Source organism: Sceloporus undulatus, chromosome 3, assembly GCF_019175285.1.
Source record: "Sceloporus undulatus isolate JIND9_A2432 ecotype Alabama chromosome 3, SceUnd_v1.1, whole genome shotgun sequence".
Classification (NCBI taxonomy): domain Eukaryota; kingdom Metazoa; phylum Chordata; class Lepidosauria; order Squamata; family Phrynosomatidae; genus Sceloporus; species Sceloporus undulatus.
In genome coordinates, this window is record NC_056524.1 from 149,191,909 (window position 1) to 149,208,902 (window position 16,994).

General features: G+C 39.4%; 1 protein-coding gene across 3 annotated transcripts in view; it reads left to right on the plus strand.

Annotated features, from left to right (window-relative positions):
- The window catches only part of SEC24C (SEC24 homolog C, COPII coat complex component), a 60,218-nt gene extending 51,323 nt beyond the window's left edge, over positions 1–8,895 (plus strand). For all 3 annotated transcript variants that reach the window (XM_042458080.1, XM_042458081.1, XM_042458082.1), the window contains 5 exons: positions 777–895; positions 3,915–4,094; positions 5,726–5,917; positions 6,308–6,397; positions 6,776–8,895. In XM_042458080.1, coding sequence (XP_042314014.1) covers positions 777–895; positions 3,915–4,094; positions 5,726–5,917; positions 6,308–6,397; positions 6,776–6,916 — 722 coding nt within the window. In that variant the 3' untranslated portion in view covers positions 6,917–8,895. The remainder of the gene's footprint in view (positions 1–776; positions 896–3,914; positions 4,095–5,725; positions 5,918–6,307; positions 6,398–6,775) is intronic.
- The last annotated feature ends 8,099 nt before the right edge of the window (positions 8,896–16,994 follow it).

Consider the following 16,994-nt stretch of genomic DNA (forward strand, 5'->3'; position numbering starts at 1 on the left):
TCATTCCTTGCCCAAACCAGAGAAAGGCAGCCTTCTCTCCTTCCTCACCATTTATTTTGGCCTGAGCCGCATTCAGTAGCAACATGGGGGAGCCTGAAGAATACATCATGTCTTCCGTTTTGGGCACTTTAGGTTGAGTAGCGCAGTGGCTGCCATTTTTAATAGAAGATACTGTATAAGCAGAGAGACTGTTATAGTAATTTTTAATAGGGGCTTACTGTATAAGCTTCTCTGTAGAAAGACTACCAAGCCTTATGAGACGTATACAGTAAGGCCCTATTAAAAATGGCTACCTCTGCTTTGCTTCACCCCCAAGCACCCAAAATAGTGGGCATGTCATATTCTTCAGTCTCCCCCACATTTCTTCCACTTGGTCTGAAAAAAGTGGGAAGGAGGGAGGGCTGCCTTCCTTTCTCTGGTTTGGGCAAGAGAAGGGCAATGGGATAGGAGCTCTATTTCCATGCCCTTCCAGGTCACAAGGGGCTTCTTGCCTTTGTCTCTTGTCATTGTCTTTGCGCTGAGTCCCTGTTCCAGCACTGACCAATGTATATGTTGACCCAGGTATTTGGAGTTGATTTTTGTCAAAAATATTTCAATTTATGAATGAGTATAAATAATTAATATGTTATTTCCCCATTTCTTTAATGGGGGCAGAGTTATAGTGTTTTAGCTGCAGGCGAAGAAGCTTTCTGACAGGCAGAGAAGCTTTCCAAAAAACTGTTTCCATCGATATGTGTATGACTTTCCAATAATTTTGATTTTTTTTTCCATTGAAGCATATCGGGGAGTTCTGAACAATCCAGTCAAGACAGTAAGAGATACTCTGATAAATCAGTGTGCCCAGATCTTGGCATGCTATCGGAAAAACTGTGCTAGCCCCTCTTCTGCTGGACAGGTAATTATTTTGCCTTGACTGATGGATACTATTTTGGCTTGAATGTTGTCCGCCTTTTTAAAAAATAAATAAATAAATAAATGGATTATAAAAAGTAATACTTACAAAGAAAAGGGAAAATAGAAAACCACAAGTGAGAGAAAAAGAAAGGAAACAAAGGAGTACTGTATGTGAATATGCCCATGAGTAGACATATGCAATCATATATTCTGACCATATTTCCAGAAATACATTTTCTTGATGTTGATGTGTGTAAAATACATGTTCGTTTGTAGCTAAATCAAGTAAGATATTCTAACCATTGAACAATGGATGAATTTTTATTGTTCCAATCTTGAATTTTGCGTACATTTTAGCAACAGTGAGAGTACATAGAATCTATGTTGACCAATTAAATTCCTCATCACGTATATATAATTAAAAAGTACAAAAATCAATGATTGTTCTAAAATAAAATTAGTGCATTGTAACATATCCAGCTAGAAGGGACTAGAAAATGAAAACAGCAGCATCTGAAACAGACAGGGGTGACTTCTGGCCACTCTAGGTCGTGGCATTTACATGACGCATGCCCCCAGAGTGCCCGGAAGTCATGCTGGAGTTGTCTAAGGCAGTCCAAAACTGCCTTTGAAAGGAAGTGAAAAAATGTACTCTTTGCTATGGTCCATTTGGGACTGGGGCAGGAGGCACCCTTGGGACCACATCATATGTTTGCCGCAGTCCCCGGGTGACTGTGCTGGGGGTGGCTTCTGGCCACGCCTGGGTGCACAGATATTTCGCCCCCAAGTTGTGATACGTGGAGAGAGCAACATTAGTGGTTTAGAAAAGATCGGCGTAATGAGGCTAAAATGGAAGGTTGTTTCTACAAAAATTAGCTGTTTTAGAAATAAAAGTAGCAAATGCTTGAAAATATTTGGGTTACATTCATTTATGCATGCTAGGCAGCTTTTTGTTTCTGTAAATGACAATAATAGTTTTTCACTGCTTTTGAAGATTGTAGTTCACACACTATTCAGTCTGTGTTGTGTGTCATTGAACATTGTACATTTGAGTTTCTCTTTCACATTAGAGTTTTTAGAAAAGGACAAAGATAGTGTTAAACTACATAATTGCCTAAATGATGTCCATGGATAACATATATACAAGCTCACATTGGTTAATTTTAATTCCAAATCACATCATCTTACAATTATTAACTCCTTATTTGATTTCCCACCTGTGGCCGTACCAACTTGTAAACACCCAGTATCACCTGAAGTGATGTTCTGTTGCACAGTTAAGACCAGCAATGTAGACATTCTATAGCATTCTCCCCTGCAGAGTTGTTGAAGTGAAACTACTGAGAAACAGAGTGGATTTCCTGAGAAAGTTTATGTTTGAAACTGAGAAATCTATTTTTGTTAAAAAAAATTGAACCTACTGGGTTTACTTTATGATACTGCCCAATTTTGACATGCACACACTCAGCTATACCACAGCCTCCTGTTAGTTCCAGCATGTCCTGTAAAAAATTCTGGTCTGGACCCTTAATATGGTTGCCTGAAGCACCTACGGTTTTGGAGACCAGGATTTGAATTCCTGTTTAGCTATGGAAACCACTGAATGACCATGAGCAAGACACATACTCAGCCTCAAAAGGAAAGGGAAAGGCATACTTCACAAATCTTGCCAAGAAAATCCCTTGATAGGTTCTTCTTAAGGCTGACATAAGTTTGAAATGATTTGAAGGTGCACATCAGCACCTTATGTCCTTTATAATTAATGGTTTTCACTTAATAGTCTCAGTGGAGAAATTCAGATCTAAAATAATAATTTTGTTAAGGTTAAGAACAATATGCTTCTATACCTTACCTACAATAATTGCTAATGCCTTATAAAATGGGCCGTTGGTATCTGCTGGGGTTTAGTTGCAGGATCCCCTGTGGATCCTAAGGTCCCATGAAATACAGTAGTGTAGTAAAATGATGTCTCTTACATAAAATGGCAAAATCAAAGTTTGCTTTTTGGATTTTTAAAAAAAATAATTTCAAGCCATCAGTTGTTGAATCCATTGATAAAGAATCCATGGATATGATGAACTAAGTGTACCCATTTTTATTCTCGCAGGAATAGTATTTGGGGTCTTTTCTTTTGAAAACATAGAGAAGTAGTGTCTGGTCTTTTTTTAGTCAGTGCCTCATATCTGTGGGAGTTAGGGTCAATCAACCCCCCCCCCACACACACACACACACATACACACATGAATGCTATTAACACTTCTTGAGGAATATGTAGGTACCCCAGTGTGACTCAAGAATTGTCTTGGAGGACTAGGGAAATGTTCTCTCAAGGAAACTGTAGTTCCTCCAGCATGACTGCTGGAAGTTGACCATAGAATTGCTGTTGAGGACCTAGAGATTTCTAGAGATAATTAAATCCTTGAATCATCAAATCTATGAAAGGAAAGCCAGTGGGTTGCTTTTTATGTAGAAGAGTAACAACATTTTCTAACAATTCATATTAAATTCTGACCTTTATTAATATCCATCCCAAGGTATAGTTTGGATGAGTAAGCCACTGTCAAAGATAATCAAGACACCAGAATGTGTGTCCATGTTTTTTTTTAGGTAACACTGGTAAAATTGCTTCTCTGTGCTTATCCAGGATTGCCAAGATAGCAGAGTGACATCATTTGGTGTCTGTACTAAACAGCACACTGCTGACTGAATGGTGTAGAACAAGAAACAGATTGCTTATGTGCATTGGATGAGTTCATAGTTAAAAGATTTTGAAATGTAGCCACAAGGAAGAATTTCTGAGATCCAACCAGATATTTTAGATAGATAGCACAGTTGCCGTTCTAATTTGAAATACAGTGTATAAAAATATGTGTTTTTCCTGTAGTATTGTTACTTTGGTCTGTAGTAGATACTTGTGTTTTATATCTGTCCTAAAGTTACTGGTGGTTCTGCTGACCTTGTACAAAACTCATAGTGGTCTCTCTTAATTGATCTTGTATCTCCTTCTTTGTTACTTTTAGTTGATTCTCCCTGAATGCATGAAACTACTCCCTGTGTATCTCAATTGTGTTTTGAAAAGCGATGTACTCCAGCCTGGCTCAGAAGTCACTACTGATGACCGCTCCTATATCCGTCAGCTAGTCACCTCAATGGATGTGGCAGAAACAAATGTTTTCTTCTACCCCCGACTATTACCATTGGTATGTTTATCTTCATATGAAATGCTTTTAATTGCTTAAACATATACGTAGTTCATGGAATAAGTTAAAAAAAATGTGGATACTTTGGGTAGGAACTGAGATGGGAAGAACTCTTAATCAAAATCTTTCTTCAGGTGCTACAGCTCCAGACAACTGTTCTTGCTGTCTGGATTTATATCCTTTCCTTTTTCACTGGGCAGCTAAAAGTTTGCATAAAAAGCAAACATGAAATCACAAATTGCAAATGCTGAAAATCACAAATCAAATACATGATAAAATACAAGAAAACAATGCAAAGCAGAAGTCACATCTGTAGCTGAAGAAAGTTCCAAAGCTAGGGTACCATCACAGAGAAGGTCCTGCCATACATGTTGGCTTTGTGGACCACACTACCTCATGGGTACACTACAGGCTGAATTTGCCCAGTCCATTTTAATGATCAAGTAACATTCATACTTGAAAGGTGTTATTCTGTGTACTTTGATCCTGAGCCATTTAGGACTTTATGCACAAGTACCAGTATCTTAAGTGGGCTGGTAGCTCACTGGCAGCTGATGCAGTGATTTCAGAATGGATTCCATAAGCTTGTCTCCTGCTGCCTCTATCATCCCTTGGACAATGGCAGTCTCAGCCATTGGAAAAGGATCCATGCATTAATGAGTCAATTCCTGTTGATCCCTAGGTTAGGCAAGATACCTAGGTGCTTAACAAGAAACTCAATTGGGCCTCATCTCCTCCTGCTGCTTCTTATTGCTCCACCCAGCAAATGCTGTATGCCCATTTCTTCCCTTTCACTGGCCTTATTTCTTCAATTTAAATCTCTCTTCTTCCCTTCTTTCTTCTTTCTCAACCTTATAATTAAATGGGGAAAAGTTCTTACCTTTTGGTTACCCACGTAAGTTTTTCTCCTTCACTAGTTCTCCCTCCCTTTCTGATATTTTTCTCTTCTTTTCACACCTCCCTCTCAAACATGCCCTTAAGATGGGGAAAGTTAAAGCCAAATTCACTAAATTTGGCTCCAGTTCGTGGCCCCAAAGCTTGTATGTGTAGTTCAGGACATGGGTGCAGTTTTATCTGTTTCCTTCAGGTGCTGCAAAGATGCACACACAACAGAACCCCTCCCTTGTGCAATGGCTGCCTCCTCTGGAACTGCTTATGCTAATGAATCTGTTGCTGTTTGTAATGAAATGGATCCTCTTTGTGCCTTCAGTCTTAAAATGGCTGAGACACTGGAGTCTATTTTCATTTTTGTTTTCCCAAAATGATTACCAGAAGTGACATGTCCTAATTTCCAGTCACCATGTTGGGAAGGACAAAAATTAAAATTGAAGTATTTGGGCCAATCCATGATTTACGTTATCATAATTGTTGTTTGGTTAACAAGACCAGCCAAAAATTGTGAACTGTTTATACACATACTGTTGATATCAGAGAACAATTTATTTTGAGGTTGCTCTACAAATGTGAAGACTATTAATGTAGCTTAATGAGTTGAAGATTAGGATTTGGAATAGTGTCCAGTTCTACAACAATCTGTTGCAAAGCTCAGTTGACATATACATAGTTTGGTTAAATGCTGTTGTGATGTGGAAGTATCCAGCAGGACAATGTTTCTAATTCTCTCTCTGCAGACCAAAGTAGACTTCAATAGCGATTCCTTACCAACAGCAATCAGAAATTCTGAAGAGCGTCTCTCCAAGGGTGATATATACCTACTTGAAAATGGGCTGAATATATTTTTGTGGGTAGGAGTGAATGTTCAGCAGGGGCTGATCCAAAACCTCTTTGGAGTGTCATCATTCAGCCAGATTAACAGCTCTGTGGTGAGTAGATTAAATTGAATGAGATTATTTAGGTATTGTCATATCTGATATTTACAATTTGCAGAATTTTCCTGCAAGATTTGGCATACTTACATTTAAGGACCAGAAGAGTAATGCTGCAAGAAAAATTTAATCCTCCAGCAATGGTGTGTTAGCCTCCTTTAAGTAGAGCAAAATTGTGTTTGTGATGCATTTGAGCATTATGATGCCTTAATGATTTTCCTCCTTGTTAGTTGTGAGAAGTTCCAGCCTATTTGTTGAATGTGTCCACAACTTGCGCATGTTTGTGACTAATAACTTAAATGAAAAAAATATGCTTAGAATTTATTTAAATTATTGATATAGTTAGGAGATTCTTAATTTTCTCTGTAACCTTCTTTATATTTTTAGTGTATGTTACCAATTTTGGACAATCCCTTTTCAAAGAGAGTACGATCCATCATTGAAATGTTCCAGTCTCAAAGGCCACGCTATATGAAGGTAACTGATTCTTGCTTAAGATTATGAAAAGTATTCTCACTAAATCTTATGGCCCTCTGCATCAAAGAACTTATACAGTTTTGTGTGTGAAAAATCTGAAAAAATTCACATTACTATTCTTGATGAATGGATCTGTAGTGGCTTTCCTTTCTTATATGGTTTCTGGCACTGTATTTTCAGTGCATCTTTTAGGAGAGGGGCTGTGGTACATGCAGGAAGCCAAAGGATATCCATGTATTACATTGGATATTTTCTGGTTCTACAGATACTTCTTCGTTGAACAACTAACCAAAACTCAAATTTCTTCAGGCTCCACTAATATTTTACACCAAAGTCACCATCACCTCGTATCTAATAAATATTTTCTTTTACTTACAGCTCATGGTTGTGAAGCAAGAAGACAAATTAGATCTGCTGTTCAAACACTTTTTGTCTGAAGATAAGAGCATGAATGGGGGGGCTTCATATGTGGATTTCCTCTGTCACATGCACAAGGAGATTCGCCAGTTGCTGAGCTAGAGTTGGACTTATGCTGGATTCCAGCACTGACACTTCTATGTTCACTAACTGCCTGAGGAATGGGCCCAACTCCTCCGAAAAGAACAATATTGAAACCTGTACAATTCCATAATTTTTAATATACTGTGCATAAACTGTTTCAGTATCTCCCAGACCCTTCGAGAGAGTGAGGCATGGACAGATGAAACGCGTATTTAGGATGGAGGAAAACATTCTTTGATTCCAGGTCTTAAGCCTGGGTCTCTCTCTTACTGTGCTTGGCAGGCTTCTACACTCCCTGCCTCCCACCACCCCTGTTCTGTTCTAAGAAATGTCTTTTGAATTCTCTGTACATGATTCAGCATCAGGTGAAAAGGTGATTGCTTCTCAAAACGACACAATGGCTGCTATATTTGCTCATGTGATAATCTGAATCAAAAGAAGCAAAATAGGGAAATGTGGTTGGCAGGCCCTGCTCTGTCAAAAGGAAGATGCTGGATAAAAAATTCAAGCAACTCTTTTACATCTGGAGGGAATAATTCAGTGTCAACAAATTGTAGAGTGGTGTTTTAGAAAATATTGCCTGAGCTCCAAGCCAGGAAAGCAGAGTAGACATGCCTTCACTGCTGTTGTGTTACTATGCATATCTGCCTTGGAGTAAGTGGGTGGTAATGAGCAGGTGCTGTTTCTGGAAAAGTGAAATCTATATTATTATGAACAGATATTCCCACCACCCTTTCTGGGAAACAGAGCATCTTTTTTCCTCTTTTGCCAGTGTCTTCTTGATTTAATGCCTGTTGCCTCTTTCCATTCAAGTGCAAGATTTTTCTTGGAATATTTTCTTAAGATGGTTGTACTTTCCCTTATTTTCATTTTAGAAAGTAATGTTTATAACACAGAGTGTCAAAAATGACAGAGGAGGATGTTTGGAGATGAATAGTTGGAATTGTACCCAAGGAGCACTGAGTCCTATAGCACCATATGAAATGAGTAATTCATGTAAAATAAGGTTCAAATCATGTCACAGTGTTTGCTGAAGTTGAAGCCCTTAGCAGTTTCGAATAATTTTGACCTCTGATAAACTAACAGCACTTAAAAGGTTATATCCTGAGTGATTCTTACTGGTCCAGCAGTGTCATATACCAGATGCTGTGTTGGTAGTATTGTACTTCAGATAAGAAGTCTACTTACGGCTGACTTCTCCAGTGGTGAGCAGAAGGCATTTTACTTGGAGTAGGCAGAAGTGATTTTTGTAGTGAAAAAGTGATGTGTTTCAGACTTCAAGAAGTCTAATGGCTCTTCGAGTTTCAAAGGGAAACTAATTATTTTTAAAGAATGCAGTACTTACATATTCTTGCAATGGCCTGAATGTATTGAGGGAACAGAAGCACTGAACTTGAAAAAAGAAAAGCAGGGAAAGAGATTGCTTAATCAAATGGTGAATTAAGACTGGGTATAGGTAAAAACTTTATTCCATCTGCTATTGAAAATTGAAATTTCAAACTTATGTACATGACCGATTAAATAATCCAGGAGTGTGGTTTCTAATCCCATAATCTATAGTGTGTGTGTGTGTGGGTGTGTGTTTGTAAATATTTTCCTTCTGTTGCAGCTAGTTTGTCTTCCTCCTCATTTCCCTTTCATTACATAGCAAAGGGGTATATTCAAGAACTATTAAGAACTATAACTGACCAGATCCCAAGGAGTTTTTAGCAGTCTATTTGCAAGTGTGACTGAGCCACTCCCCCATGCCTCTGGCCAAAACATACAATGCTGACCCTAACCAAAAATGTAGAGATTACACCAGTAAAGATACTTGCTCTCCAAAACAAGGCTCAAGAACCAGATTTTCACAACTGATTTCTAGAATTAATATAAAAGAAAAATAAGATCATAAGACTTTCTTCACTTTTTTCAATTCATCTTTTAATTTGTAAAGAAATAATTATATGAAGATGTATTTTATGTCATTGTTAGTAAATAAATATTGATTATTTTTTTCCAAGCCCTCTATTTTGGGAAGGGGAATGAACTGGTGTGCAGGTGATTCGAATCAAGTTCAGTAGTGGCAAATAAAACTCTTTATTTGCAATGATCTGAGAAAACAATTCTATAAGACTTGAGCTCTTATTAGGTATACATATTTCAGCCATCAATTCAGCTAACATCCTTCTCAGAGATTGGCATATTGTTAGCAAACACTTAAAATATTTCATTAATTCTTAAGTACTATTCTGATACGTTTTTATTAACATTGGTGTGGAATTTTCTGAACGGATGTAGGATTGAGAGCGAATTGCATATAATATTTCAACTGATATCGTCTGGAAGAAGAATGTTTTCTTGCTGACTCCTTCAAAAGTGCTGCTTTGGGAGTTCATAAGTTACCTTTCCCAACCTAGTACTTTCCAGAAATTGCCAGATGGCGTGATGGGATTTGTAGTCCAACGTGTAGAAAGTATCAGGCTGTCCTTAAAGATTTGTATGTAACAATCTGTTCAGTTATGTTTTGCAGAGAGCACCGTGGCCTGGGATCTAGTGGACTCTCAGCAACTGTCTTGAGCTGCAGCTGTTGGTGTCAGAATGGGGGAGTGATGGGAAATGGGTAATGGCAGCCAGTGGCACAAAGCCAGAGGAATGGACGATGCAGAGCAAAGAGGCTCATGACAACAATGGTGGAATGGGCAGCAGTGTCCTGCCAGGACGGATTGGTGGAATAGATATTAAATTGGATTACCTATTTTGTGAGGTTCGAAAGCAGAGAACAAGGGAGTGTGGACCTTAGAAACCCCATGACAGGAATCATCAACGAGAAGCAGCTAACTGAAGGGAAAGGGAAAGGAGGTAAAAGGAGAGAGACAGGAGGGCTGTTTGAGAACACACATTTTGGTGTCACATCTACCACCTTTTACTCTGAAATAGTTGAATGGTTGTAGGGCATCTTATTGTTACTCCTGTTTCCAAGTCCAGAAGCAGTCAAGGAAGCATACAAATATTTTCACATTAGAGCCAATAGTTTCATTTGTACAGATCACTTTTAACATACTTGTTTTAGCGGGATGTTTGTGTGTGTGGCAGCACCTTTAAGACTGGTTTTTATTTTAGAGTGAGCCAAGATGTAAACCCACTTCTTCAGATGTGGTACCAGTATAAAGCATATTTATGCTTTACAGTACAGATGTAAAGCACATTTCTACAGTTGTGGGAGTGGCACAAAATGTAATAGGATCCAGAAAGATGCAAACTTTGTCCCTTGTCCTAAATTTTCAAAGGGTTGGGTGATGCGATACAAGTCTTTCAGATCTTTACAGTGGTCAGTTGGTGTTTGTGTATGAAGCAATAAATCTGCTTACCAATCTCTGTACCAACGTCTCTTGCACTCATATATGTAGTGTGTCATGAAGCCATTGTTTTTCTCACACATTTTAAGTCTTCCTTTGTAATTTCCTTGTTCAGGGACCACAACCCATAAATCCCTTACTGTATGTCAAGGAAGTCTCAAATGTTCTGTGACTGTTTTTAGAGTATTTCCATTTCTAATGTCAGGTTGGTGACCATTGATCCTCTTCCAGTAGAGATTGCCCTATTTGTCCAATGTAGAGTGCAGAGGGGCATGGCTGGCATGGGATGGCATATATCATACTGGAGGAAAAGTATACATACCATTGATGTTCTTGGTGATAGTGGCACCTGTAATATTGCTCCCAGAGTAGATGTGGGGACAGAGTTGGCATCTGGGTTTGTGGCAGCATCTTGTCCCTGCATTAGCATACATGCTATGTATCATGGTCTAAGTGAGTAGTTGTTTTGAGATTTAGAGGCTGTCTGTAAGCCAGTAAAGGCAGGAGGAAGGCCTTATCTAGGTCTACAAGACAGCCTCCAAATCTTAAAACTACTCAACATGCTTAATATGGCTGCTAATATAGGGACAAGAAATGGCACAATACAGATACAATGATCAGCACTAACTGACCACTGTAAAGATTTGAAAGACCTGAATGTTGAAAATACTATCACACTCCCACTTGTATAAATATGGTTTATACCAGTACTGCCTCTGAAGGAGGCACAAAAGCTCACACTAAAATAAAAACCAGTTAGTCTTAAAGGTGCTGCCACATTTCTTTTTCTCTCCTCCTTTTCTTTTTATGCTATAAGAGACAAATATGGCTACTTGTTTGAAAATTACCACATTTGTTATAGTTACATCTGTTTGTCCAGATAATAGCCTTCCACAGTAACCTTCATAGTTCAACTGCCTCTAGCTACTTATTTTTTCTGTTTAGTTCATCTTATGACTGCAATCATTTAATCTGAAACTGTCATCTTGCCACCCTTTTCTGAGCAGAAAACATTGAAAAAGTGATGCCATGAACAGAGAGACCCTTTAAAATAATGAACAGTTAGGAAACGGCAGTATTTCATTTCACATCTAGATGTTCTTCACATCAAACGTTCTTGACCATTTTGCATAGTTTAGAAGTAGTTACAGAAATACCTATGCACACCCATACAAAGAGCCGGACTCCCCCTTCTTTAAAAGAGAATACCTTTGGCTTTGATTGGCTTAATGTTTCTCAGTGTCCTTTAATATATAACACCAAAGTATTTTATGAAGACCTAAGTGAAGATGTGAAATTGGCCTGACTGAAAACAACTTGGTCTATATCACTTTTTTAGGCCATCCTTGGTAGGGCCTCACCGTTGGTCTTAGCTTTCCTGTGTAGCTTCCTCCCCTCATTTACTCCAGGGTAGATACTTTAAAATAGAAGGACAGCATGGTGTAATGGTTTGAATGTTGGACTAGGACACTGGAGACCAGGATTGAAATCCCAGCTTGGCCATGGAAACCACTGGGTGACCTTGGTCAGTCTCACTCTCAGCCTCAGAGGAAGGCAACGGCAAACTCCCCCCAAAGAAATTTGCCAAGAAAAAAAAATTAGGGTTGCCATAAGTCAGAAGTGACTTGAAGGCGCACAACAACAATTTAAAAAAACAATTTCAATTGAGGATAGGTGATACACATTGAGTCTAGTATTTATAGTGTGACATCCAGGAGTTTATCCTGGGCTGTCTTTACAGGTATGACTGCTCCTACCTCCATGGACATCTTAAGCTAAATTACTTTCTCTAGATCTCTCGTACGACAGAATATGGGTTTTGTAAACACAGCTTTGAGTACTGATGCCGCTTTAGGAGGAATGTCCCAACAGTAAGGGCTGTTCGAAACCATGCCCTATGAGGAACGACTTAGGGAGCTAGGGATGTTTAGCCTGGAGAAGAGAAGGTTAAGTGGTGATATGATAGCCCTGTTTAAGTATTTGAGGGGATGTCATATTAAGGAGGGAGCAAGCTTGTTTTCTGCTGCTTCAGAGACTAGGACTCAGAACAATGGATGCAAGCTACAGGAAAAGAGATTCCGCTTCAACATTAGGAGGAAATTCCTTAGAGTAAGGGCTGTTAGACAGTGGAACACACTCCCTTGGGGTGTAGTGGAGTCTCCTTCCTTGGAGGTCTTCAAACAGAGGCTGGATGGCCATCTGTCAAGGGTGTTTTGATTGTGAATTCCTGCATGGCAGAGGGTTGGACTGGATAGCCCTTGTGGTCTCTTCCAACTATGATTCTATGAACTCGCAATGACTCTGAAGAGCTTGCTTGTCCTATCATATCCTGAGTAAGGCAGCCCTGGTGTGATCAGAGACAATTGTCCTGTCTCGTGCTGTAAGACCATTGGTGCTGCTGGTGCTGAACAGGCAAGACAAGTAGTCTAGTCATGGCCAGGTTTCAAATACTGTAGAACTTCTGGGCTCCACCCTCAGCTGAGTGAATTGTAGTTCCAGTGTCCTTTAAAAAGTTGCATTCAGAGTTAGCTTTGTTGGCCATGCAGCAAAATCCACAAGAGCGATACCTGTATTGGCCCATCAAAATGCAGAAAATGCATCATTCAAGCTTTCAAAGCTGGCTTCATCAGGCAAAGATGTTCATCATACAGGAGAATAAAGGTGACAGTGTTAAGAGTCAGATGCCTACATATTGTCTTGGTTTTTTGGCCTGATTATCCCTATGAAGGCAAGACTGGACCCCAGGCACTCTAACCGAATCCACTTGGCCTCCTGTGACAGAGATGGCTCTAAGAAAACTGAGTGATGTACATGTTCTTTAAGGTGAGTGCCATCCCTTCCAGAGCAGGTCAAGTGACCTGGGAAGCATCAACCTGCAAAGCCTCCATCTTACTGGGATTCAGATTTATCTTATTGCCTCCCCATCCGGCCCTTTACTGCATCCAGGTATTGGTCCAGCATCTGCACAGTCCAAGGTGGCTCTGACAACAAGATAAAATAGAGCTGAGTTCCATCAGCACATTGATGGTACCTAACCCAAAATTCCTAATGACTTCACCACCAGCTTCTTATAGATACCAAATAGCATGGATGAAACCCTGTGATGCCCACCCCATATAAAAAGCCATGGGAATAAACAGGAATCCCCCAATGCCACTCTTGAAAAGGCTTGCACTGAAAGCCATGTGCCAGAAGAGGTCATGGTGCGTGCAGCTATGACATGTGCTGCACCACACTCTGCACACAAGCCCCATTGTTTTTGATAAGGCTCGAGCATATGCAGTATTTCCCTTATGTGGGGTCTGTGTCTGTGTCTGTAACGGATCCCCTGTGTAAGGGAAGGGTGCACTGTAGTTCTTACTGGAGAACATAGAGAGGCATGAATGGGAAGTGAATGACATGACACTCCCTCATTATCTGAATGGGTCTGAGTGCTTTGTCTGTGACAGGAAAAATGCCAGAATCAATGCAGAAAGAAACCATAAGAGGCTTCATGGAAAACTGCCAGCTCCTCTATCATTCAGTTCACACACATAGGGTGTCCTCCCACCTTCGGCTGGATATGGAAACACTGAGGATGGTCCTCCTGGAGATAGGTATTATTCATTGTTATCAACTGTAGTAATTGTAAATACCCTCACACTGTCAGTTTAAAGACTGTATTGTGGAATATTTATATGAGTCACTAAACTTTAAGTATAATATTTACAACTCTTCTGAAATCTAACATTCTGATGCCACTGTTAATATAATTGCTGTGTGCAGTACAAGCACATGAACCGGGGAAAACTCACTTGATCATGTTGTTGAATTTAGTGTCTGTCACAATGTAATGACAGATGGTGCATCCATGACTACATTGTGAATGGGCTGATAGTACAGCTTATTCCAATTAATCTTCAGAACAAAACTGTTCGAAGAAGCCTATTGACCTTCACATGCCCAGAGACAGAGAGAGAGATAAAATGGATACTGCATAGAGTCTAAGAAGATGACTCATGAGCTGGAAATCTCATTCCATATCTCAGCTCTAAAGAAATTGGGGGAAACATCCAAGGGAGCTTAATTTATTATTCCTCCAAAAAGAAGTTGTCCGTGTTTCGAGTTTGCTATTCTTCTCCACGGGTCCTTTAAAAAATATATATATTCACAGACAACACACTATTTTTCTTTATTTTCTATTATGATCACTTTGGTTGTGCTTTTTCTGCTTCTGCTCTGGATTGTTATCACTAATTTGTGGATCAGATCCCAGATTTTCATTGAATGCACTAGAAAGCCACGGTCTCTCATCTCTTTTTGTCTGGCATTCTCTAATAACACTGTGGGGATGATGTTGACATTGCTACTCTCGTGAGATTGTTGTAAGGTTACTGAAGCCCCTTTCTATATCTGTATTATTTTTTATATGAGTGAAATGCTCACCATTAAGTCACAGGATATGGAGAGAATTAATATATCCTTTCACTCCCAGTTATGAGAAGATAGGCCATGGAGTGAGTGCAAGAGACAGGTTTTGCTGCCTCAGGAATGTCCCCATGTCCCTCCCATTTGCTAATAGCAGAGGAAAGGCTATACTTGGGGGTATTGATGGGAAGGAAGGAAAAAATGAGGGGGGCATCAACCGCTCTCAAGGTAGAGCTCCAAAGTGGTGAAATCCTAAGCAGCAGAGAGTTAAAAACAGACTAGATGCTCTCAGTATTAATGGGAAAGCAAAGGAATGGCCTAATTGTCTTAAAATGGCACCAGATCCTGTTTGATCCTGGAAACTAAGCAGGGTCAGCCCTGGTTAGCACTTGGATGGGAGACCACCAACGAATACCAGGTGCTGTAGGCTATATTGCAGGTGAAGGAACTGCCAAAACCACCTCGATTATCCCTTCCCTAAGGAAATCCTATGAAATTCATGCTGTCGCTATAAATCAACAGGCACAAGAATGACTGGTTATTTTGTGTAATCTGGTCATGTTCGTACTTTGCCTGACTTTTGCAGCTTCTCTCCATCTTGAAGAAAGATGGCAATCCAGGTCTGTTGCACTAATTTTTCTTTTCGTATTTTCCAGATGGAAAGAAGTTATGGCTGCAAGATTACTGGTGGAGTCTTGATCGAAGTGAAACCCTCACAGCTATGGTTCACCACAATGAACCACATCAAGGGGCATTTTGGGATTAGATGCACAAAATCTTCATTAACAGAACTAAGCAAAACTGATTACAGTGGACCTTGGTATCTGCTGGGGTTTGGTTTCAATACCCCCCCCCCCCCCATGGATACTAAAATCCATGGATGATCAAGTCCCTTTAAATACAGTGGAGCAGTAAAATGGTGTCCCTTATATAAAATGGCAAAATCAAGGTTTGCTTTTTGGAACTTATATACGGTATCTTTAAAATATTTTCAAGCCGTGGATGCTTGAATCCATGGATAAAAAATACATGGATATTGGGGGCTGACTGTATATACCAGTTAAGTCTTTTCACATTAATCAGAAAAAAGGTAGCTTCTCCATCCTTTCATAATTATTCAACATTGATTTGTGGAATTTTCCATACTAAAAAACTCCCTTCCTTGACTGCTTTTGTTTCTATAGCAATGTGCAGTGCATTTGTTTTTAAGTAGACTAATACTGATAAATAACCCTTCAGGAAAGAAAGTGATGTCATAAACAATGAAAACTGATGCTGATGAAAACATTTCAATTTATTAAAATGTTTTTTTCTCTCTATATAAAACACTTGTCTGTCCCCAGATATGCATTTTTATCTTTGTGGCCTTCTCAGTCTTGTAAATATATTAAAAGTCTAAACATATTAAATATAGTTGTAGAGAGATCTTGTATCCCCCTTGAGACTAACTGAAAGGAAAAAAAATTGGCAGCATGAGGTTTCGTAGACTGAAGTCTACTTCCTCATTTGGACTTTAGTCTTTGAAAGCTCATGATGCCAATGTCTTTCTTTCTTAGTCTCAAAGGTGCTACAAGATCTCTCTACAACTGATTCGACAGACTAACAGCTGTGATCAAATATTAAAATATAGTTGTATGCATAGAAAACTATAGTAATGCCCCTTTTTCTGGCCGGATCATGCTTTATAATTCTACTAAGAATACCTTGATCTGTGTAGAGAGTAATTTATTTGGGAAGATGAACAATCTCTCCGTACATTCAGTAAGATGGATGAACTAGATTGTTATTTTGCACTTAAGAGCAGACAAATCATGATTTCTTCCTGGGCTCAAGTGGTTTAATAAAAGCTGAAAGGGAACATGTCCAGAAGCCATCAAACAGGGATTGGCAAAGTGCATCCTGTGAACTACAGGTGGGACCGCTATGTGTGGTATCTGAAGCTCCAGAATACTAAAAGCATTAATTTGTAAGTTCTGGTTTAGGGTGATTTTTTGACCCAAAACCTAGCCAAAAGCAACCAAAACCATCCACAAGTAGTTTGCTTCCCCAGCTTCCAAAGCCCCTGACAATTTCTCACAAAGGAAGAAAGCAAGGTCCAAAATGGCAGCTGGAAATGATGTTATATCACTTACAAGTGCGCTGAAACACACAGTGCAGGTGGTTGGTCCAAGGAGGAAGGCCATGCCCCCTCTGTAGCTGCCCACCCCTGGCAAAGGGAGCAAGGCTGTTCCTGGGCTGCAAATCCCACCAGCCTTTGCCAGTATGGGAATTCCTATCACCACACATGCCCTATTATTATTATTATTATTATTATTATTATTATTATTATTATTATTATTATTATTATTATT